Source organism: Pelophylax lessonae, assembly GCF_965119305.1.
Source record: "Pelophylax lessonae genome assembly, chromosome: 8".
In the NCBI taxonomy this organism is placed as follows: Eukaryota; Metazoa; Chordata; class Amphibia; order Anura; family Ranidae; genus Pelophylax; species Pelophylax lessonae.
In genome coordinates this window covers 11,872,253-11,895,235 of record NC_138775.1, presented here as the reverse complement: position 1 = coordinate 11,895,235, position 22,983 = coordinate 11,872,253, and the positions used below count along the sequence as shown (strand labels likewise).

General features: G+C 44.2%; 1 protein-coding gene across 1 annotated transcript in view; it reads left to right on the top strand.

Annotated features, from left to right (window-relative positions):
* Positions 1-16,426, top strand: part of GNAT1 (G protein subunit alpha transducin 1) — a 29,590-nt gene extending 13,164 nt beyond the window's left edge. Inside the window, exons 3-9 of the mRNA XM_082265175.1 lie at positions 2,685-2,826; positions 3,688-3,845; positions 8,784-8,912; positions 9,160-9,289; positions 12,293-12,446; positions 13,495-13,689; positions 16,317-16,426. Of these exons, the coding sequence (XP_082121301.1) occupies positions 2,685-2,826; positions 3,688-3,845; positions 8,784-8,912; positions 9,160-9,289; positions 12,293-12,446; positions 13,495-13,685 (904 nt within the window). The 3' untranslated portion in view covers positions 13,686-13,689; positions 16,317-16,426. The remainder of the gene's footprint in view (positions 1-2,684; positions 2,827-3,687; positions 3,846-8,783; positions 8,913-9,159; positions 9,290-12,292; positions 12,447-13,494; positions 13,690-16,316) is intronic.
* The last annotated feature ends 6,557 nt before the right edge of the window (positions 16,427-22,983 follow it).

The window sequence follows — 22,983 nt, the reverse complement described above, 5'->3', positions numbered from 1 at the left end:
AGAGCATCTGCTACTTTTTTCTGCCCCCCCCCCCCCCCCCCAGTTCCTATGTTTTCCTGCATAGTTAAGTCGCATATCCTTGTTTCCACATTGGAGGCCTTTTGGCTGCAATTCATCTATGAAGACCACTTCTGGCCAGACTTCTCCAGACAGTAGATGGGTGTACCTGGGTCCCACTGGTTTCCACCAGTTCTGTGCTGATGGCACTGCTGGAGATCGTCCGATGTGGAAGGGAGGTAAGTACGATGTGTCTTTCATCTGCTGCATTAAGTTTCCTTGGTTGACCACTGCGTCTACGCTCCTCAAGGTTACCCGACCACTGCGTCTACAGTCCTCAACATGTGCTTTTTCAAAAGAGATTGAAAGGCACATCTTGAACCCCCAGCCTGCTTTAAAATCTTTGCCTGGGAGAGACCTTGCTGATGCAGTATAACTCCCTTGTGTCTTGTTGCTGTGCTCAGTCTTGGCATGGTGTAGGACCTGTGATATGAACCTCACCTTATTAGCAGAGTTTGGCTGTTCCTCACCCAGTTTTAAGCCACCTACAGAGCTGTTTCTGTTTCGGGTAAATGACGGTGTTTCAACCTACATATGAAATTGATGATCATTAGCACCTGCTTGGTATAATTGGCTAATCATAAATCTGACGCTAATCCTACAAAACCCCTGACTTTATGCAAGTGTACAAAGTGTGCAAGTGTAAGAACTGATGCTGGCTTGATGCTGGAGATATCATAGGGTTTTTAGGGTGCATAAAACACAATCAATGTTTTTATATAAAATTCCAACATTTTATTAGAAAAATTTAAAAATGCAATTTACTACATATACAGTTGATCTCTGCATGTATGGCAAGAAATTATTCCAGATTTATGCAATCTTTCTCAACATGTTTCACTGTGAATACAGCTTCCTCAGGAGTAATATATATTGCTTTTCCTATGCCAATAAAAAAACAGATTAATTATTTATTTGTACAAGGCATTCAATAAATTATAAAGTAGAAAGACACACCAATCAATGAAATCAATTAATGCATCCACCATGCGCCAATGCCAAAGCACAGAAATAAACGTGGTGCTCAATTTCAAATAAAAGAACAAACACGTAACTAGAACAGCAGCCACTATAAAAAAAAAATATCAAATTCAATAAATTATCTATGTATAAATTCTCAAAAATGTGTCCTTTGTTTGCTCAATTTGCATTTTGTAAATTGAATAAAAAATAAACAATTAAAATATATATTCTTAAAAGCATTCTTAATTTACAGCATTTTCTCACACCTGCATGAAACGTTTGCACAGTACTGTATATATATATACACATATATCTCCAACCATCCTCTGACCTGTTATAATTCATAGACCTGTCATTATAATTTTCCTATGCCAATAAAAAAACAGATTATTTATTTTTACAAGGCATTCCATAAATTTTAGAATAGAAAGACACACCAATCAATGAAATCAATTAATGCATCCACCCAGCGCCAATGCCAAAGCACAGAAATAAACGTAGTGCTCAATTTCCAATAAAATAAAAAACACGTAACTAGAACAGCAGCCACTACAAAAAAATAAAAATAAAAATAAAAATCAAATTCAATAAATTATCTATGTATAAATTCTTAAAAAATTGTCCTTTGTTTGCTCACTTTGCATTTTTGTAACTTGATAAAAATAAAATAAACAATTAAAATATATATTCTTAAAAGCATTCTTAATTTACAGTATTTTCTCACACCTGCATGAAACTTTTGCACAGTACTGTATATATATATATATGTCTCCAACCATCCCCTGACCTGTTATAATTATTAGACCTGTCATTATATATATATATACAGAAAAAAAGTGCGAAAACATCACGCTAATCTAAGAATAAAATAATAACAAGCTGCTAGCACATCCAACTGACAAATAGAGTGGTGAAAAAAGTAATAATAAAAAAAAATTTAAAAAATAAACTTTTTTATTATATATATATATATATATATATATATATATATATATATTGTGACAGGAAGTCAGGTAAATCTGTGGATGTAGTCACAGACAGGAGATACATTTCCACCTGGTTTAGAAAATTCACCAATTACTATAGGGTGTCGGCTGAAAAGGTAGCCAGGACGGCTCAAGGAAGTTGAAAGACCTTCAGCTGTTCGGAATGAGGAAATTAAGGACTCTATAATTTGTCCAAAGGAAGTCTATTGATTGCTGCCTCCTGACGCTGTGTGAGCTGGGGAGAGGAGGACAGTCAGATGTGTGCCTCCCGACGCTGTGTGAAGCATGGGAGAAGGATTGCTGCCTCCTGACGCTGTGTGAGCTGGGGAGAGGAGGACAGTCAGATGTGTGCCCCCTGAAGCTGTGTGAGCATGGGGAAGACCTCCTGGAGCGATGTGCGCTGAGGAGGGTAAAAAGTGTGAAGACTTCTCAAGGTGAGAAAATGAACTATTTCTATGTGAAGAGTGTGAAGAGAAAAACCAATGGATGTCCTCTATGTGACTACATCCACAGATTTACCTGACTTCCTGTCACAATATATATATAAAATGACAGGTCTATGAATTATAACAGGTCAGAGGATGGTTGGAGATATATATATATATATACATATACAGTATTTTCATGTTATGTACATCACGTAAGATGTTGAATATTTATTTCTCCCTTTAATTCTAGAATTATTCATCAAGATGGTTATTCCCTTGAAGAATGCCTGGAGTTTATTACCATTATTTACGGAAACATTCTCCAGTCCATGCTCGCCATCGTAAAAGCTATGAACACACTGAACATCCAGTTTGGTGACCCTGCACGACAGGTGGGAGGACCTATACAAACTCGATATCCATAGACACATCCAACTTTCTTAAGATACTCCATCACTTGGTCCATGATCAGAATCTGTACTGCAGGCATCCCTCATGTTAGCACTCAATAACCTTTAAAAGCCATTTATAGAATGATGCCTATATGCCTGTTCTCAGCTATGAGGGGGCATCCTGGGGCTGCACATTCTGGAATTACGATGGTGGATTGCTGGAATCCAAGCTTGAAGGAGGTTCAATCGAATCTAATGGTTGCTGGAATATAGCCCCAGTGGTGTCCATGAGAAATTCAGTTTGTAAGGTCAAAAGGTTGAGTGCCAAGCTACGGGGATTGGTCCAGATGAAAAAAAATGTCATATCAAGTGTTGACATCCGATACATTTGGAAGGCTGTGCACCAATCCTCCTTTATCAGAGCTTAGCACTATTGTGTGATTGGAATGGTGGTGGACGGTTGTGTCTGAGTTTTATTCTTCGTCAACTCTTATTTGGCAGCCTGGGGGTGCACATAGCACAGAGCAAAGCTCCAGCCTCTGCCTAGCCTGCTAAGGTACATAAATGGGGGTGTAGAGTGGAGAAGTGATATTTTGAATGTGGACCCCTGGGGTGACCTTGAAGCCATTGATGAAGCAATGTTTGCATGCACTGGCATATTGTAGCGCCTATAGTCATGTTCCAGGATCTCCCATTTGTTTCCCCTTACAAGCCATGTTAGAAGGAATAAAACATGATTTTTATTTTCTTTAGCTGGTGTCATAATAACATTTTAGGAGACATTAATTCTCAACAAATATAAAGATAATCTGTGATAATCGGTGTAGACCCTCCTGCTGATGATCGTTTCTTCCTTTCCAGGACGATGCCCGTAAGCTAGCGCATCTCTCAGACACCATTGATGAGGGCACCATGCCCAAGGAGATGGCTGACATCATCGGGCGCCTGTGGAAAGACACAGGCATTCAGGCGTGCTTTGACCGCGCATCTGAATATCAGCTCAACGACTCAGCGGGATAGTAAGAAGCTCTTATATTGTGTTATCTGTTTTTGGATTTTATATTGTATGGCTGTGCCGGGACAAGGGGTGGGCAGAAAGGGTGACTGCCCTGGGTGCAGCATGTATTGTAGGGAAGGGTGGGCGCTGCAAGAACCTTCTACTATAAGGCTGACAAGAGTAGTGACAGCAGCATCACTACTTCTGTCAACCCAGCGCTGGAAGCAGCAAGGAGAAGGGGAGAGCCATGAAGAGGAACGGGCTGTTCTCTCTCTCCACCTCCTCCTCATGAGCTTGCACATATTGAAAGGGGGAGGGGCAATTTGAAATTATGTATCGCAGAGATGGGGGCGCCGCAAGTACCTTCTACTATAAGGCTGACAAGAGTAGTGACAGCAGCATCACTAATTCTGTCAGCCCAGTGCTGGAAGCAGCAAGGAGAAGGGGAGAGCCAGGAAGAGGAACAGGCTGTTCTCTCTCTCCACCACCTCCACATGAGCTTGCACATAATGAAAGGGGGGAGGGGCAATTTTAAATCATGTATTGTAGGGATGGAAGCGCCGCAAGTACCTTCTACTATAAGGCTGACAAGAGTAGTGACAGCAGCATCACTACTTCTGTCAGCCCAGCGCTGGAAGCAGCAAGGATAAGGGGAGAGCCAGGAAGAGGAACAGGCTGTTCTCTCTCTCCACCTCCTCCTCATGAGCTCACACATAATGAATGGGGGGGGCAATTTGACATCTTTGCCCTGGACGCTGGATAATCTTGTCCCGGCACTGTAATCCCCATTGGAAAGAGTTTTCTTTCACTTCTCGTCCCAGTTATGGTGGTCACCATAACTGGAGATCAAATGGTTGGTATTTTGTGGAGCAGAGGATTACAGCATTACTTCTGTGCTCCCATTGGGGAAATTTGCTTCACTTCCTCTATGCTAGCAGCGACAGGAGGAGGAGTCACAGCAACCTGCAGCTCCTTCTTCCTGCTTTCGGGGGTCACTGCCTTATTCTTAGATTGTAATAATACATAGAGGTCATAATATTATCGTTATATTATCCTGATTGTTAAAGCTGAACTTCAGGCAGATATAAAAGACACAAATGAATGCAGCTCTGTATTTAGCAATGCATCCTTAGATGTGTTTTTAACCACTTCCATACCAGGCCTATTTCGGACACTTTGTGTTTACAAGTTAAAACCAGTATTTTTTCCTAGAAAACTACTTAGAACCCCCAAACATTATATATATTTTTTTAGCAAAGACTCTTGAGAATAAAATGGCGGTCATTGCAATATTTTTTGTCACGCGGTATTTGCGCAGCGGTCTTTAAAACGCCATTTTTTTTGGGAAAAATTACATTTCACTGCATTTAAAAAATACTAAACAGTAAAGTTAGCCCATTTTTTTTGTATATTGTGAAAGATGATGTCATGCTGAGTAAATAGATACCCAATATGTTACGGTTTAAAATTGCGCCCCCCTGTGGGATGGCGACAAACTACGGTCAATAGAGATCTCAATAGGCGACACTTTAAATTTATTTAACGGTTACCAGTTTAGAGTTAGAGTGTAGCTCTTTTTTTTAAATTATTGCTCACGCTCTGGCGATCGCGGCGATACCTCACATGTGTGGTTTGAACTGCGATTTCATTCGCGGCTCAACTTCCGTATACGTTTTTTTTTGTGCGCGAGCTAACGGTGATAGGGGCGGCTAAATTTTTTTTTTTTTTTTCCCATTTATTTTATTTATTTTTTTAACTTTATTACAGTTTTTTTAAAAAAAAAAAAAAAATCTGATCACTTTTATTGCTGTCACAAGCAATGTAAACATCCCTTGTGACAGCAATATGCAGTGACAGGTACACTTTATGGAGGGATCGAGGGTCTAAAAGACCCTCGACCCCTCCACTACACTTCCCTGTATGCAAAACGCCGAAAACGGCGTTTTTGCATACAGCCGTTTTTCAAATTTGGCGCCGTTTTGCAGCACACTAACCCGGAAGTGATGTCATGGACGCCGCCTCAGGGTTACGTCATCAGAGACCCGATCGATGCCATTTCCGGCATTCATCGGGACTCCGTCCAGCCGGCGGACGCGCCGGCTGGGTGCTCGGGGCTCCCGGTGGGACGGGAGCCCCGGTAAAAGCCGCGGAAGGCGGCGGGAGGGGGGGACGTCCCCTCCCGCCCCCCAGGGTAACGATCGAGCGGCTCCCGAGCCGCATCGACCGGTACCGACGGAAAGCCGACCGTCGGCTTCAAACAACGGTACCGGGATGATGCCTCTAGCTAGAGGCATCATCCCGGTATACCCCCGCAAAGTTTACGACGTCATATGACGTCGTCCTAGGGGGAAGTGGTTAAGGCAATAATCTAACCTGATATCAGCCTCTTGTAATCCCTGCAAAGCAGAATTTAGACTAGGAGAGGCAGAAGCAGCACAATAAGCTAGTCAGTTGGGCTGCAGTGCTCATGCTCGCTTGCACAGTGCTCCTTGGGATGTTTAAAGCTTGGGAAATCTTTTTGTATCCAAATCCGGCTTTAAACTTCTCCACAACAGTATCTCGGACCTGCCTGGTGTGTTCCTTGTTCTTCATGATGCTCTCTGCGCTTTAAACGGACCTCTGAGACTATCACAGTGCAGGTGCATTTATACGGAGACTTGATTACACACAGGTGGATTCTATTTATCATCATTAGTCATTTAGGTCAACATTGGATCATTCAGAGATCCTCACTGAACTTCTGGAGAGAGTTTGCTGCACTGAAAGTAAAGGGGCTGAATAATTTTGCATGCCCAATTTTTCAGTTTTTTATTTGTTAAAAAAGTTTGAAATATCCAATAAATTTCGTTCCACTTCATGATTGTGTCCCACTTGTTGTTGATTCTTCACAAAAAATTACAGTTTTATATCTTTATGTTTGAAGCCTGAAATGTGGCAAAAGGTTGCAAAGTTCAAGGGGGCCGAATACTTTCACAAGGCACTGTAAGACAGCCTACATTTATGCATTTCATCCGTTTTTAGCTTTTTCACGAAGTTCAGCCTTAAAAAAAAAAAACATCTGGGTTTCCCTAAACACCCAAAACCCAATCAGGTTTCTGCTCGAGATGAGAAAATTTTTGGCAAATCTAGTTACTTTAGACATTAGAGCAGCCATTCTACACCAGGGTTCCATGGAACCCTAGGATTCCTCCAGAGGTTTCTAGGGATTCCTTGAGCTGTAGATGGTTGACCTCCCATCTGATGGTTCCTACATAGTTCCAGCTTTAACGACACTTGTCAAAGCCAGCAAGATGACACCAATAACGGTCCGTTCTTCCCATTGACCATCAACATAAGGAGCATTCTCCAAATGACCCAAGAAGAGTTTATTTTGTCAGGAATTCCCTGAGACCTAAAAAATTATTTCAAGGGTTCCTTTGGAGTAAAAAGGTTGAGAAAGGCCAAATTAGAGGCTCAGAAGTTCACGTTGTCAATGCTTGACTTTGTCTTATCACCTCCAGGGCTTTTTTTTCTCAGAGAATAGGTGCAGGAACTCCTCCCTTCTGAGTCACCCCTTGACTCTGCCCCTACCCCACCTCCAAGCACTGTTCCTTGGTTCCACCTCTTACCCACCTCCCAGTACCACCCCTTTTAAAGAATTAATGATAACAAGAAAGGGAATATAATAGATCTAGCAACAATGGACACCCCAGCGACAATAGATCCACCCCTGAGACTGCCAACAGCCAGCATCAATAGACCCTCCATCGGCCAGCAGCATTAGACTCTTCCCTCAACAGTAGATCCCTCCCAGCAATGATTGACTCCCTGCAACATAAGACCCACCCCAGCAATAATAGATACCCCACCAGCAAAAACAGACTTTCCCAGAAACAATAGAACCTCTGTGCAAATAGATCCCCTCCAGCAACAAAAGAGTCCCCAATAGCCAGCACCAATAGACCCTCCAGCAGCAAGCAACAAAGACCCCCTCCCTCAACAATAAGTCCCTCCCAGCAATAACTGACCCCCCCCCCCCAGCAACAATAAATCCCCATTAGCAACAAAAGACCTCCCCAGCAACAATAGAGCCCCATACTCTGCAAAAATAGATCCCCTCCAGCAACAATAAAGTCCCCAACAGCCAGCACCAATAGACCCTCCAGCAGCAAGCAACAAAGACCCCCTCCCTCAACAATAAGTCCCTCCCAGCAACAACTGACCCCCCCCCCCCAGCAATATAAGACCTACCCCAGAAACAGTAAATCCCCCATGAGCAACAAAAGACCTCCCCAGCAACAATAGAGCCCCATCCTCCGCAAAAATAGATCCCCTCCAGCAACAATAGATTCCCTATTAGCCAGCACCAATAGACCCTCCAGCAGCAAGCAACAAAGACTCCCTCCCTCAACAATAAGTCCCTCCCAGCAACAACCGACCCCCCCAGCAATATAAGACCTACCCCAGAAACAGTAAATCCCCCATGAGCAACAAAAGACCTCCCCAGCAACAATAGAGCCCCATCCTCCGCAAAAATAGATCCCCTCCAGCAACAATAGATTCCCTATTAGCCAGCACCAATAGACCCTCCAGCAGCAAGCAACAAAGACCCCCTCCCTCAAAAATAAGTCCCTCCCAGCAACAACTGACCCCCCCCCCCCAGCAATATAAGACCCACCCCAGAAACAGTAAATCCCCCATGAGCAACAAAAGACCTCCCCAGCAACAATAGAGCCCCATCCTCCGCAAAAATAGATCCCCTCCAGCAACAATAGATTCCCTATTAGCCAGCATCAATAGACCCTCCAGCACACCCCTTGCCATTACATACATTCAGTTCTGGAGGTGCCGGAACTGCGTTCCCCCGCGTTCCCACTGAAAAAAAGCACTGATCACCTCCATATAGTACCCTGGGCTTTACAGTCTACAGCTAGAGAGGTTGAATGTTCCTCCTCACCTGTGACTTTTTTTTGGCTTTTAGTTACCTGAATGACCTGGAGAGACTTGTGGCCTCGGGGTATGTACCCACCGAACAGGATGTGCTCAGGTCCAGAGTAAAGACCACCGGTATCATTGAGACACAATTTGGCTTAAAGGACCTCAACTTCAGGTAAAAGATGCGATTCCATAGAGTCTGTGCATACTCCTACCACACCCATTGGCCACAGGCTGGCATGTGACTTAGAAAGGCATCCAGGTCCCTAATGTCAAAGTCAAAGATAACATGAGAAGGAAATAGGAACAGATCTATTATGTTAAAATTATCTAGTTCACGATCTTGGATGAGTGGCAACTTTGTAAAGACTAGGGCTAGCCCTGGAAATCAAGTTACATCATCAGACGTTGTCTCTTTGCAGGATGTTTGATGTGGGAGGTCAGCGATCCGAGCGCAAGAAGTGGATCCATTGCTTTGAAGGTGTTACCTGCATCATCTTCATTGCTGCACTGAGCGCCTACGACATGGTCCTGGTGGAGGATGATGAAGTGGTGAGTGACACAGCAAATCAAGGAAAGATCTTCTGTGTAGACCTCAATGACCTTAGGGACTTGTGACCTTAGGGTATGTACTCACCAAACCCTGGACTATCTCTATGGGTGGTGCTAAATGGCTGGAATCCAAGGTTGAAGGGTGTGGAACAATGGTCTCCAATCTGCGGCCGAAAAGAGGGGGTTTTTGGATCTTAGTGGAATCCTGTAGTAGTTTCTGCCACCGTCCCTGGAGTAATGTGTTGTAGTTTTTGGTGCCTCAAGCCAGGTTTGGGACTTTATGGGCAGGAGTAAAATAAATAATGTCCCATAAGGAGTGGAGTGCCCATAAAGTCCATAAAGTCCCAAACCTGGCTTGAGGCACCAAAAACTCCAACTCCAATCTGCGGCCTGCAGGCTGGATGCCAACTTTTACTTGCCTTTATCCAGCCCCTTGGGCATTGTTACTCTTACTGATGCAAATCTCCATTACTCCCAAAGACACCAATGATGAGGCACCATGCTTTCCACTGACACCAACAACAGGGTACTATTGTTTCCAATCACACCAATGATGGAACAATATTCTTCCCACTGACACCAATGATGGGGCACTATTCCTCCCACTGACACCAATGACGGGGGATTATTCTTCCCACTGACACCAATGATGGGGCACTATTCCTCCCACTGACACCAATGACGGGGGATTATTCTTCCCACTGACACCAATGATGGTGCACAATTCCTTCCACTGACACCAACAATGGGACACTATTCCTCCCACTGACATCAATGATGAGGCACTATTCCTCCCACTGATACCAAGGATGGTCAATATTACTCCTACTCACACCAATGATGGGGCAATATTACTCCTACTCACACCAATGATGGGGCACTATTCCTCCCACTGACATCAATGATGAGGCACTATTTCTCCCACTCACACCAATGATGGTCAATATTACTTCCACTCATACCAATGATGGGGCACTATTACTCCTACTCACACCAATGATGGGGCAATATTACTCCTACTCACACCAATGATGGGGCAATATTACTCCTACTCACACCAATGATGGGGCAATATTACTCCTACTCACACCAACGATGGGGCAATATTCCTCCCACTCACACCAATGATGGGGCAATATTCCCCCCTACTCACATCAATGATGTGGAAACTATTCCTCCCACTGACACCAATGATGGGGCAATATTCCTCCCACTGACACCAATGATGGGGCACTATTCCTCCCACTGACACCAATGATGGGGCACTATTCCTCCCACTGACACCAATGATGGGGCACTATTCCTCCCACTGACACCAATGATGGGGCACTATTCCTCCCACTGACACCAATGATGGGGCACTATTCTTCCCACCAATACCAGTTTTCCTCCCACTGACCACAGGCACAATGCATTTATTTTTAACTGACCACCAAGCCTGAGGCATTGCTTACTCCCACTGACGCTGGGGCATATATTTCTCCCATTGGCCACAGTCTGGAACATTTACTTCTCACATTGGCCACAGTTGAACGTTATGTCTAAAAACAGATTTTATTTTTAATATTCAAAGTTACAAATGACATATTGTTAAAACCATCTTTGAAATTCCATATCCGATACTAGTCTGCTAAATTTGCCCACATTATCATGGAGCTCTCATCACCAATTATGTGCTGCAGAACTGCAGATTCCCCGTGGTCGGCAAGCTGGGGGACCCCCATCTCATATAACAGGGCAACCCCCGACCTATATACAGAAACCAACATCCATTGCACACAGAAATACAGAATTTTTATCCACTATCATCAGTAATCACAAACAAATGCAGTGTCCTAGCACTATAGGAGACCAATTTAGAGTACACTCAGGAACAATTGACGCCACCTAGCCCAGAATGAGCATAAGATGGTATTGCTCAATTTATGGACCAGAGTGGCGCCCTGGGCATCAACTCCCATATAATATAATCACATCTAGACAATCCAAGAGAGACAAAATTCACCAATCCAGTTAATCCTTACAATTAGTTAATATATAGCACCTTCATTTTTGAAAAGTGATTGCAAGTGATATGTCAAAAATATAATCATCTGTCATTAACCACTTTAAGACCGGAGGATTTTCCTGCTTAATGACTAGGCCACTTTTTTCAACTCGGCACTGCGTGACTTTAATTGACAATTGTGCGGTCATGCAATGCTGTTCCCAAACAAAATTTACGTCCTTTTTTTTCCCGCAAACAGAGCTTTCTTTTGGTGGTATTTGATCACCTCTGCGCTTTTCATTTTTTGCGATATTAATAAAAGAAAGCGAAATTTTTGCGAAAAATTTACATTTTCTAATTTGACAGTTAAAAAATATCCAATATATTATTACATTTTTGTCATATATTTAGGGCAAAATGTATTTAGCTACATGTCTTTGACCAAAAAATTCTCAATGAGCGTATTTTTAACCACTTTAAGACCGGAAGATTTTACCCCATTCCTGACCAGGCTATATTTTGTGATTCGGCACTGCATTACTTTAACGGACAATTGCGCGGTCGTGTGACGCTGTACCCAAATTTATGTCCTTTTTTTTCCCCACAAATAGAGCTTTCTTTTGGTGGTATTTGATCACCTGTGCGATTTTTAACTTTTGAAAAAAAAAAAGCGACAATTTAAAAAAAAAAACAATATTTTTCACATTCTGATATATGACATTCCCCAAACAAAATTTACAAATCAAAATTTTTTAACATTTTTAGGCCAATTTGTTTTCTGCTACATATTTTTGGTAAAAAAAAAAAAAAATCACAATAAGCGTATTTTGATTGGTTTTCGCAAAAGTTATCACGTTTACTAACTACGGGAAAGATTTGTCTACAACAATACTCATCACTCTTTGTAAAAGGCACTTCTCATTCACCATACAGCAACTGGGGAATTTTAAGCTTCTTTCAGGGGTACCCCAGCCGGCAGCCGCCTATAATTTCCTCATGCTTTTCTCTCTCTGCAGAACCGAATGCATGAAAGTCTTCACCTTTTCAACAGTATCTGCAACCACCGTTACTTTGCCGCCACCTCCATCGTACTGTTCCTTAACAAGAAGGATGTCTTCACAGAGAAGATCAAGAAGGCTCACCTTAGCATCTGCTTCCCAGATTATGATGGTAAGACCAGGGAAAGTAGGGAAAAGAATCAATGCTGAGCAGGGGCAGACTGGCAACTTTCAGCCCAGGGGGCAAGTACAAACCAGAGGCCCATGGTTCCTCTACTCCGCTACCACTCTCCCTTTTCCCTTCCTCCTTCTGACTCCCATTCCATACTCTCTACTCAACCCCAGGCTGAATCTGGGTTCCCATCCTGGCCAGCAGGGGGCAGTCGAGGGAGCTGGGGGAGCTTGGTTGGGGCTGGCCAGGGGAGGAGAGTCTCCAGTGGGGCATGGAATCAGCCTCTGCTCAGACACAGTTTACACCATCCATGCTGGAGAGGAAGGCCTGCGCTCTGTCCTTGTCTTCATTGCGCACTCAGTAGGTCAGCAGTGGAGACTTTTTACTTCTCTTCACCAGGAATCCTTTAGGCATGTCTGTGGCAGAAGTAGTACAGCCTTTATACAGGACATCAGAGCGGCCCAGGGGCAATTGCCCCCCTGGCCCCTGGCCCAGTACTCCCCTGATGCTGAGGAAGGATAAGAAAATATATCACAAGATAATACATTTCCCACACATAATACTGCCTGGGAAAAGTATAAATAGGAAGCTTGCAAGTTTGAGGGTTTGGGATCTAAGGGTGTGTTGCTCAGGGCACTGAAGATATTCAAAAAGACTCAGGGCAACCATGGGCACATTCTACAGTGAATTGTTGGGACATGTCTACAGGTGTGGGCAATTTATTGGTATAGTATAAGAAGACATAGTTTAATAATGCCTGGGACTTTGAAGCTATAGAAGTCACGTGACAAAAAAACAGGGGAAGAACTTATTTTCAGTCTTTGCTAGGTCATTCTCTGATAAGGAGATTTGAGTGTTGGCACTTTAGATAACTGGCAAGGGTGCAACTATAGCCATAGCAGGCCATGCAACTGCTGTGGGGCCCAGAAGTACAGGGGGACCAGCACTGACTTGTTACACAGTCTCAGGTAACAATAGTATTTGTCATGTGACCGGCATCTCTTAAGAATTAGGCCAATGCTTTTTTATTGTCATTGATATCCTGCAGGTCCCAACACATATGAGGATGCAGGAAACTATATCAAGACACAGTTCCTGGAACTGAACATGCAACGAGATGTAAAGGAAATCTACAGTCACATGACCTGCGCCACCGACACTGAGAACGTCAAGTTTGTGTTTGACGCGGTCACAGACATTATCATCAAAGAAAACCTAAAAGATTGTGGTCTGTTCTAAGAAGGTATGGACTTTCCAAGTCATGTTACAGCTACACAGCGACCTGTATGGAAAACATATCGGCTCATAATAATAGTGTGTGAGTGGTCAGTCATAGGACATTATAGAGAAGATAGGCAGAGAGTCATGATGGTTCAGAAGTTTCATCCTCCTGTAGAATAGTCAATTGCCTATCAGATTTCCCTAAGCTTCATGTTCTTCATCCCCCCAGCCTTGGCCTGCAATTTCCCAAATCGTCTACTTGATCCAGATCGCAACAACTGGAATGGGAGATGTCTTCTAATGTATAGGGGCACCTAAATGTTCCTGTAGGACAATTGTGTTTCCCCAACATAATCTGTGAAATAATGCCCTCTACTGGCCAGTAATGTTGGTGAGGTTCAGGAAAAAACAGGAGAACATACCAAATGCTCGGAGACTATGAAGAATTAATTTCCCTATAAAACATCTAAAGGACAGGCCAACATGTTTTGAGGGCTGTAGTGGGTCCCCTTGAGGGACTTGATAAAAAGGGGCCCAATAGACCCCCATAAACGTGTTGTGTCCTTGTGAAATAAACTCTTTATGATATCTAAATATTTGGTTTTGTATTCCTGTTTATCCTATAACTCATGGATTCCACCCATAGCATTACCTAGAGCAGGGGTAATAAAACTTTTGCCTACTCCTGCTATAGAGGTTTCTTCATGTGCATAAGCTGCCAACCCGAACCATTTCACAACTTTCTTGGGCTCAACCTTAAATTTGGATCAAACACCTTTTACTTCCATTTCGTACATTAATGTGGGTTAAGTGGCTGCATAGGTCCCCTGCAGAGTCCCTACAATCTGTTAGAGTATGTGCACTGCAGCCATGGAGGGGCCCCAACTCATCCTTTCAATGTAGACTGTCATTATCAAGACTCCCAATGGTCTGGAGCAGGTAGAGGAACATTATGCTCCATTGCGAGACCTGCCTGTTCCAACTAATTCTTACCAGTCTGCCAGTCCCAACTCATCCTTTCAATGTTGGCTGTCACTAACAAGATTCCCAATGGTCTGGGGAAGGTAAAGGAACATTGAATTGCATAGCCAGCCCTGCCAGTCCCAGTTTATCCTTCTAGTGTAGGCTGTTACTGGCAAGATGTCCAATGGTTTGGGGAAGGTATAAGAACATTGTGCTCTCTTGCGAGTCCTGCCAGACCCAAATCATCCATTCAATGTTGGCTGTCACTAGCAAGATTCCCAAAGGTCTGGGGAAGGTAAAGGAACATTGAGTTCCATAGCCAGCCTTGCCAGTCCCAGCTCATTCTTCCAGTGTTGGCTGTTACTAACAAGATTTCCAATGGTTTGGGGAAGGTAGAAGAACATTGTTCTCTCCTGCGAGTCCTGCCAGTCCCAACTCATCCTTCCAATGTAAGCTTCCAAAAGCATGATTCCCAGTGGCCTGGGGAAGGTAGATGAACATTTAGCTCCATTGCCAGAACTGCCAGTCCCAACTCATGCTTCCAATGTGAGCTGTCAATAGCAAGATTCCCAATGGCCTGGGGAAGGTATAAGAACATTGTGCTCTCTTGCGAGTCCTGCCAGTCCCAACTCATCCATTCAATGTTGGCTGTCACTAGCAAGATTCCCAATGGTCTGGGGAAGGTAAAGGAACATTGCGTTTCATAGCCAACCTTGCCAGTCCCAGCTCATTCTTCCAGTGTTGGCTGTTACTAACAAGATTTCCAATGGTTTGGGGAAGGTAGAAGAACATTGTGCTCTCTTGCGAGTCTTGCCAGTCCCAACTCATCCTTCCAATGTAAGATTCCAAAAGCACGATTCCCAGTGGCCTGGGGAAGGTAGATGAACATTTAGCTCCATTGCCAGAACTGCCAGTCCCAACTCATGCTTCCAATGTGAGCTGTCAATAGCAAGATTCCCAATGGCCTGGGGAAGGTAGAATAATTTTGAGCTCCATTGCCAGTTCTGCCAGTCCTAACTTATCCTTTCAATGTAGACTGTCACTAGCAATTGCCAAAATGGTTTGGAGAAGGTAGAAGGACATTGGCTTCCATTGCCTTTCCTGCTACTCCCAACTCATCCTTCCAATGTAGACTGTCACTAGCATCTACCCAATGATCTCGGGATAAAAATTGCTTAAATGGTTCGGGGAAGGTAGAAGAACATCGAGCTCCATTACCTTTTCCTGCCACTCCCAACTCATCCTTCCAATGTAAGGTGTCAATAGCAAGATTCCCAATGGTCTGGGAAAGGTAGAAGAACTTTGAGCTCCATTGCCAATCTTGCTGGTCCTAACTCATTCTTTCAAAGTAGACTGTCACTAGCAAGAGTCCCAAATGGTCTGAGGAAGGTAGAAGAACATTGATCTCTATTGCCTGTCCTGGTAGTGCTAACTCATCCTTCCAATGTAGGTTGTCACTACCAAGATTCCAAATAGTTTGGAGAAGATAAAAGAACATTGATTGCATTGCCATCCCTTCCAGTTCCAACTCATCCTTTCCATATAGACTGTCACTAGCAAGATTCCCAGTGGTCTGTGGGAGGTAGAAGAGCACTGAACTTCATTGCTAGTCCTGCTTTATAAAGACTGTTTCCTGCATCCCATCTCTTACCTTACGTTGCCCTTAGCTTCTCCTTTTTTTTACAGATCACCACCAAATTTCTACCTGAGGGTTTGGCCCACAAAATTCACACGCCCTTCCACCCCCATCAGCCTCTCAGCTCTGGAGCACCGTGCCCTGCCTCTCAGAAGACCGAAAAGAGATGCAGACCCTGTTATAAACTGTTTTGAATAAACACAAAAAGCACAAAATCAGGGGGTGCAGATTGTGAACCCTTAGTGGCCCCAATACCATTTATATCTCCCCCCCTACCAGCTTGTATTCCTTCACAGTGATTAGGTACTAGGAAAGTGTCCGACCATTGCTAAAATCTACACAGACTGTAGACTTTTGTTTTATTGATTGTACAATACCCTTCATACATTCACCAAGAAGATATTCATAAGAAAGGCCGACTGTCTCAGCCGATGACATGCTGACATGCTCGGTGTTGGATGAAAATTACCAATGGTGGCCGACAGATGAAGACCAGAGGACTTCACCCATCCGGAAGTTAAAGGGGCACCTCATAGTGGGAGCTGCCAGTCTGTTGATTATGCAAGTTTTTTTAACAGGTTGGAAAACACCTAAAGATGTGGCCCTCTAATATTTCCTGGTGACTACCCCGGGGCGTCCATTGTGGAGAACACAGGAGATTCAGTGCTTTATGTCACCCCAGTTATCTTCCCAGTCTATGGGTCTATCCCTCTGAGGTCCCTGGCTTTAGTGCATCTTCATTGCGATTTCTGTGCTAAAGAAGAAGTATTTAGCTTGTTCCTCACCTCTTAAAAATATGCAAATGATTCCAGCATTGCCCCACATCCTCAGATCCGGTAGAAGGTTAACCACCTCACTCTTTTAGGGTTTTGTCTTCTATGTATTTATTTTTATAAGTAAAAATAATTAATTGTACTTAATCCCAATGCAGGGTCCACAGTCAATTGTACAGTTAGACTGTAGCTGCTCTGTACCCATCTTATCATACAATAAATGCCGCTGTTAGGCAGAATGATGTCACTTGATTCAAGTTTTCTTATTGGCTTCGGCCACTGAACATTCAATTAGTTGAGCTTTAGTTGTAAATATAAGATGTCTTTAACGGGTTAGACCACCTTTACATCACATTTCCCCCAAAAATGACCTATGTTTTTTAACCGCTTGCCGACTGCGCACAGTATATTTACTGCGGCAGTCAGCCCCGGCCAGGCAGAGTGACGTAGATCTACGTCGCTAGCCTGTCACCGGGTTTTGAGCCAATAGCAGGTGAGCGCACGCCCGCTGAGGCGCGCGCCCGCCACGGCTCGTTCACAGAGGAGTGCGGGCGTGTGACCGGCGGACCCGATGTCCGCCGGTCACACTACGATCTTCGGTAGAACGGGAGAAAGGCGGGCGGCTTATGTAAACAAGCCGCCTGTCATTCTCCCCTGTGTAAAAATGGAGATCAGACGGTTCTACTATGTAGAACCGTTGATCTCTGTTTTTACAATAGTAGACATGTCCCACTACAGTTAGAAACACGCCCCTAGGACACACTTAACCCCTCCCTCTCCAATACAGTTAACCCCTTCCCTGCCAGTGTCATTTTTGCAGTAACAGTGCATATGTATAGCACTGATTACTGCAGTAATGTCACTGGTAACCCCAAAAGTGTCAAAAATGTCAGTCAAGGGTCCGATCTGTCCGCCGCAATGTCGCAGTACCGCAAAAAAAATCGCAGATCGCCGCCATTACTCGTTTAAAAAAACCCACCAAAAATGACAAAAATCTTTCCCTTTGTTAGTAAACGCAATAACTTTTGCGCAAACCAATCAAAATACGCTTTTTGCGATTTTTTTTACCAAACATACGTAGCATAAAACAAATTGGCCTAGAATGTTAAAAAATTTTGATTTTTACATTTTTTTTGGGAATTTCATATAAAAAAATGTGAAAAATATTGTTATTTTTGCAAAATTTACGCTCTTTTTTTGTTTATAGCGCATGATCAAAAAATCGCACAGGTGATCAAATACCACCAAAAGAAAGCTCTGTTTGTGGGAAAAAAAGGACGTGAAATTCGTTTAGGTACAGCGTCGCACGACCGCGAAATTGTCCGTTAAAGTCACGCAGTAAAAAATCGCAAAAAAAACCCTGGTCAGGAAGGGGGTAAAATCTTCCGGGGCTTAAGTGGTTAAAAGATGCTTCATTTCCATGGCATACCTGAAGTTGTGCTCAGCCTCCCCCTAGCCTGTCTGGAATACTTTTTGAGTGATGACCCACCCCCTGGCTGGCCAAATTGGACGTGTGGCCCTGTCAGCTCAGGAATGAGTCCTCTAGCGTATTCTAAATTTGTGCATCCACCTTTGCCAAAAAAAAAAAAAAATAATAATAATGATAATAATAAATGCATAGAAACAAAATGGGGTACCGTGTAATGAGGCCCTTACCCCTAATTGCATGCAACAACAAGGAGACAGAAAAAAGTGGGGCTTTGCAGGCCAGTGGGAGGAGAAGGATCGCACCAAAACCAATATATAAAAAATTACCATTTTATTAATTTTCCAGACTAAAAAACATGGGCAATTATGCACATGTTAACATACAAACAGCACATATAAAATCAATTTCAACAGAGTCATTAGGTAGAAATACAACCCATAGGGGGAAAACCAAAGCCTGTATAGGATGGAAAGTAGGTCTCAGATGGAGGGCGGTCAATGTAGGTCCCCAGCAAGCCGACGTGTTTCACTCATGGCTTCCTCAGGGCCAGAGAGACCATGACAGACCGGTATTTCCTTTTTAATGACTCAGGGGATAAGTAGATTACAGCAGGACACAGAACCCAAGGCACAGCAGTGGTTCAAGCATCGTATAACGACAATCAAGGTTCACGTTTATTCTTGTATATGTATAGGGATAAGTATCCAACACCCTAAGTCCCTGGTCCCCAACCCTGGTCCTCAGGGCCCACTAACAGGCCAGGTTTGCAAGATAACTGAAATACATCCCAGGTGATATAATTTGCTGCTCAGTGATTGCAGTACTCTAGTCTGCATCTCCCCAAGGTAATACTTAAAATCTGGCCTGTTAGTGGGCCCTGAGGACCGGAGTTGAGGACCACTGCCCTAAGTGATATCGGGGGTCGCTTTCTATATTATAGAGGGTGACAACCCATTTAAGCCAAGCGGCAGGGGGGTACGCAGCTCTATCCCAGATATCCGAAGGTTCCAATGATAAATTCTCTAATGGCAACAATTCAAATTTCGACTTCCTCCTCCCTCAGCGAGACCGGAAGAAGCACCCTTTTGGAGGATACATACCATATGGAGACTTCAATGATTTTAGCCTATACACAGTATAACACCGGCTTCAGGCAGGTAGCGACACACCGACAGGGCCTCCTATCTTAGGGGGACCGGGGTACCAGAGTGTACCTAACCGTCAATAGTCCTTAATTGTAGCTCATACTGACAATAAATGCACATATACATTTTTTACAAGTGAGCCTGCCAAGCATTCGAATCACGATCAATGGATGGTGGGTGCAATGTCAGGCCTTCTGCAGACTATTCCTCCAGCTTTATGTCCGCACCGAGGTATGGGTCTTTTAGTTGGAGAGTTGGAGCAAGTGTCAATGGACAACAAGTGCAGGGATTGCCACACTTGAGTTCCATTGGGAACCACAAGAGAATAGGGAAGGAGAACCTCCACACTCGGTCAGAGGGGGCCTTTATGGGGGTGGGTCTGCCTGGCGCCATGTTATGTGTTACACCCTAATATATGGGTGTAGCGCTCCATGATCAATGGATGGTGGGTACAATGTCAGGCTCCTGTAGACTCCTCCTTCCGCTCTACATCTACAGACTTTCAGTTGGAGAGTTGGAGGAAGTGTCAATGGACAACAAGTGCAGGGATTGCCACACTTGAGTTCCATTGGGAACCACAAGAGAATAGGGAAGGAGAACCTCCACACTCGGTCAGGGGGGGCCTTTATGGGGGTGGGGTGGGTCTGCCTGGCGCCATGTTATGTGTTACACCCTAATATATGGGTGTAGCGCTCCATGGTCAATGGATGGTGGGTACAATGTCAGGCTCCTGTAGACTCTTCCTCCAGCTCTACATCTACAGACTTTCAGTTGGAGAGTTGGAGGAAGTGTCAATGGACTATGACTGCAGGGATCACCACACTCGCGTTCCAATGAAAACCACAAGAGAATGGAGGGGGAAGAACCTTCACACACTGTCAAAGAGGGCCTTTATGGGAGTTGGGTGGGTCTGCTTAGCACCATGTTATGTGTTACACACTAGATATGGGTGTAGTGCACCATGGTGGTTGGGTACAAGTCAAGCTCCTGCAGACTTCCTCCAGCTTTATGTCCGTACCCAGGTATGGGCTTTCAGTTGCATAGTTGAATGAAGTGTCAAGTGTCTCCTACCTATCCAGCCTAACCTGTACAAAAGATGTGTGCACTTACCTATTTTTAACCTGCTCTGGTCCGGTTATGTCATCTTGCAGCTCTGTGTAAGGGAGAGCTCAACAATGGCTGTAAATTCTGGGAGCTTTGACATCATCCATAGGCTCCCATGGTCCAGCCAGTGCTCCCTCCTCTCCCCTGCAGCAGCTACTCACTGACACAGGGGAGTCAGAGCTGTGGGATCACAGCTTAAAAATAGGTAAGTACATAGATCTTTTTTAAACATGTAAGGGGGCTCGTGATTGGGTGAGTGTCGGTGACAAAATGCACAAGTTCCCACCCCATTTCTTCTTGTAAAGGACAGTGACCTACTGCTGGTAGTTAGAAGCCTCCACCATATTGTGCCTAACTCCTTACCATAGGCCTACCCACAACATCCCTGGACAATCGATTTTATATTCTTTGGAAAGGAATGTCCACTCTCTCCCTCGGCCTCATTCCATAGCTCTGCCCAGCCTGGGCGTGCTCCCAGGTGTACTCATGACAGAGAAATTTCACGCATTCTGCTCACAGTCCACTCAGACCATCATTCTAGTAAGGGCGAATACAGCTGGTTCTTCGGGGTGTTAAACTTCTTTGCACAGAGTTCAGCCCCACGAAGGGCCCTTGGCAGTAGCTGACCACATCCACATGGCTGCGGGGTGTTTGGCTCCCATGCCTCATCTCACAAGACTCCTCCCCTTCTGGTATTTAGATGGGCATTAACTCCACCCATTACATCACTACAGGAAGGCGTTGTCTAAAAGGTAACCTAACACCCAATTACATGATTCCCTATTATCACACTATTTTGAGACATAGCCACCTAGTGTCAGATTAGCTAACTGCACCTGCTTACATACAGGTTAGGCAGGATAGGTAACATTTTTAAGAATACAGTAGTTAGGTTTAGGCTTTTCTTCCACCTTAAAGGGGGACTTAGCCTTTAAAGCGTTTTAGCCTTTAAAAAGCCATATAACATAGTAACTGAAAAAGCACTTTTGGGATTATCCATACATTTTTTGCTTATTAAGTCTTCATGGGCCACATAACTGGTGGTGTGGCAGGGGGTCTTTGCCTACACACTTTGCCTTGGATATTAAGCATCATTTTATTAAAACCCAGGGATCTACTTTTAGTATATTAAAGAAGCTGAAATTCATGAGAGATTATTTTGGAAAGGTTATTATAATTCCTACTATACTTCGAGGTGTCTGAATAATATACACATTCATTTCATTCTGATGATCTACCCTGAGGGTTCCTTGCTTTGAATAATCAAAAGGAGATGAACTATGTGCACATTACCCCAGGCCCGGATCTAGGGAGGTGCTGGGGTGTGCTGTGTCCCCTCAAGATTTTAGTTGTGCCCTCAGGTCTCTAAGAGTTCATCCACTGATCCATGAGGCTTTCTGATGGAGACATCTGATGTAAGAGATACTCTGATGGGGACAGTTAATATAAGGGGGGAAAATTGATGTAAGGGGCTCTCTAAAGGAAACAGTTGTTGTAAGGAGGGCTCTGATAGGCACAGTTGATGTAAGGGGGCTCTGATGGAGACATTTGATGTAAGGGAGACTCTGATGGGGACAGTTGGAGTAAGGGGGGCTCTGATGGGGACAGTTGATGTAAGGGAGACTCTGATGGGGACAGTTGAAGCAAGGGGGGCTCTGATGGGGACAGTTGATGTAAGGGGCTCTCTGATGTGGACAGTTGATGTAAGGGGCTCTCTGATGTGGACAGTTGATGTAAGAGGCTCTCTGATGGGGACTGTTGATGTAAGAGGCTCTCTGATATGGACTGTTGATGAAAGGGGCTCTCTGATGGGGACAGTTGATGTAAGAGGCTCTCTGATGGGGACAGTTGATGTAAAGGGGTACTCAGGTGGGGACAGTTGATTTAAGAGGGCACTTTGATAGGGACAGTTGATGTAAGGAGGGCCCTGATGCAGACAATTAATTTAAGCAGGATCTGGTGGGAACAGTTGATGTAAGGGGCACTTTGATGGGGACAGTTGATGTAAGGGGGCTCTGATGGGGGCCAATAAATACAAGGGGGGCTCAGATGGGGACAGTCCATGTAAGGGGGGCTCTGATTGTGACAGGTGACATAAGGGGGCTCTGATGGGGTCACTTGACATAAGGGGGGCCCTGATGGGGACAGTTGATGTAAAGGGGGCTCTGATGGGGACAAGTGACATAAGGGAGACTCTGATGAGGTCAATTGATGTAAGGGAGACTCTGATGGGGACAGTTGATGTAAGGGGGGCTTTGATGGTGAC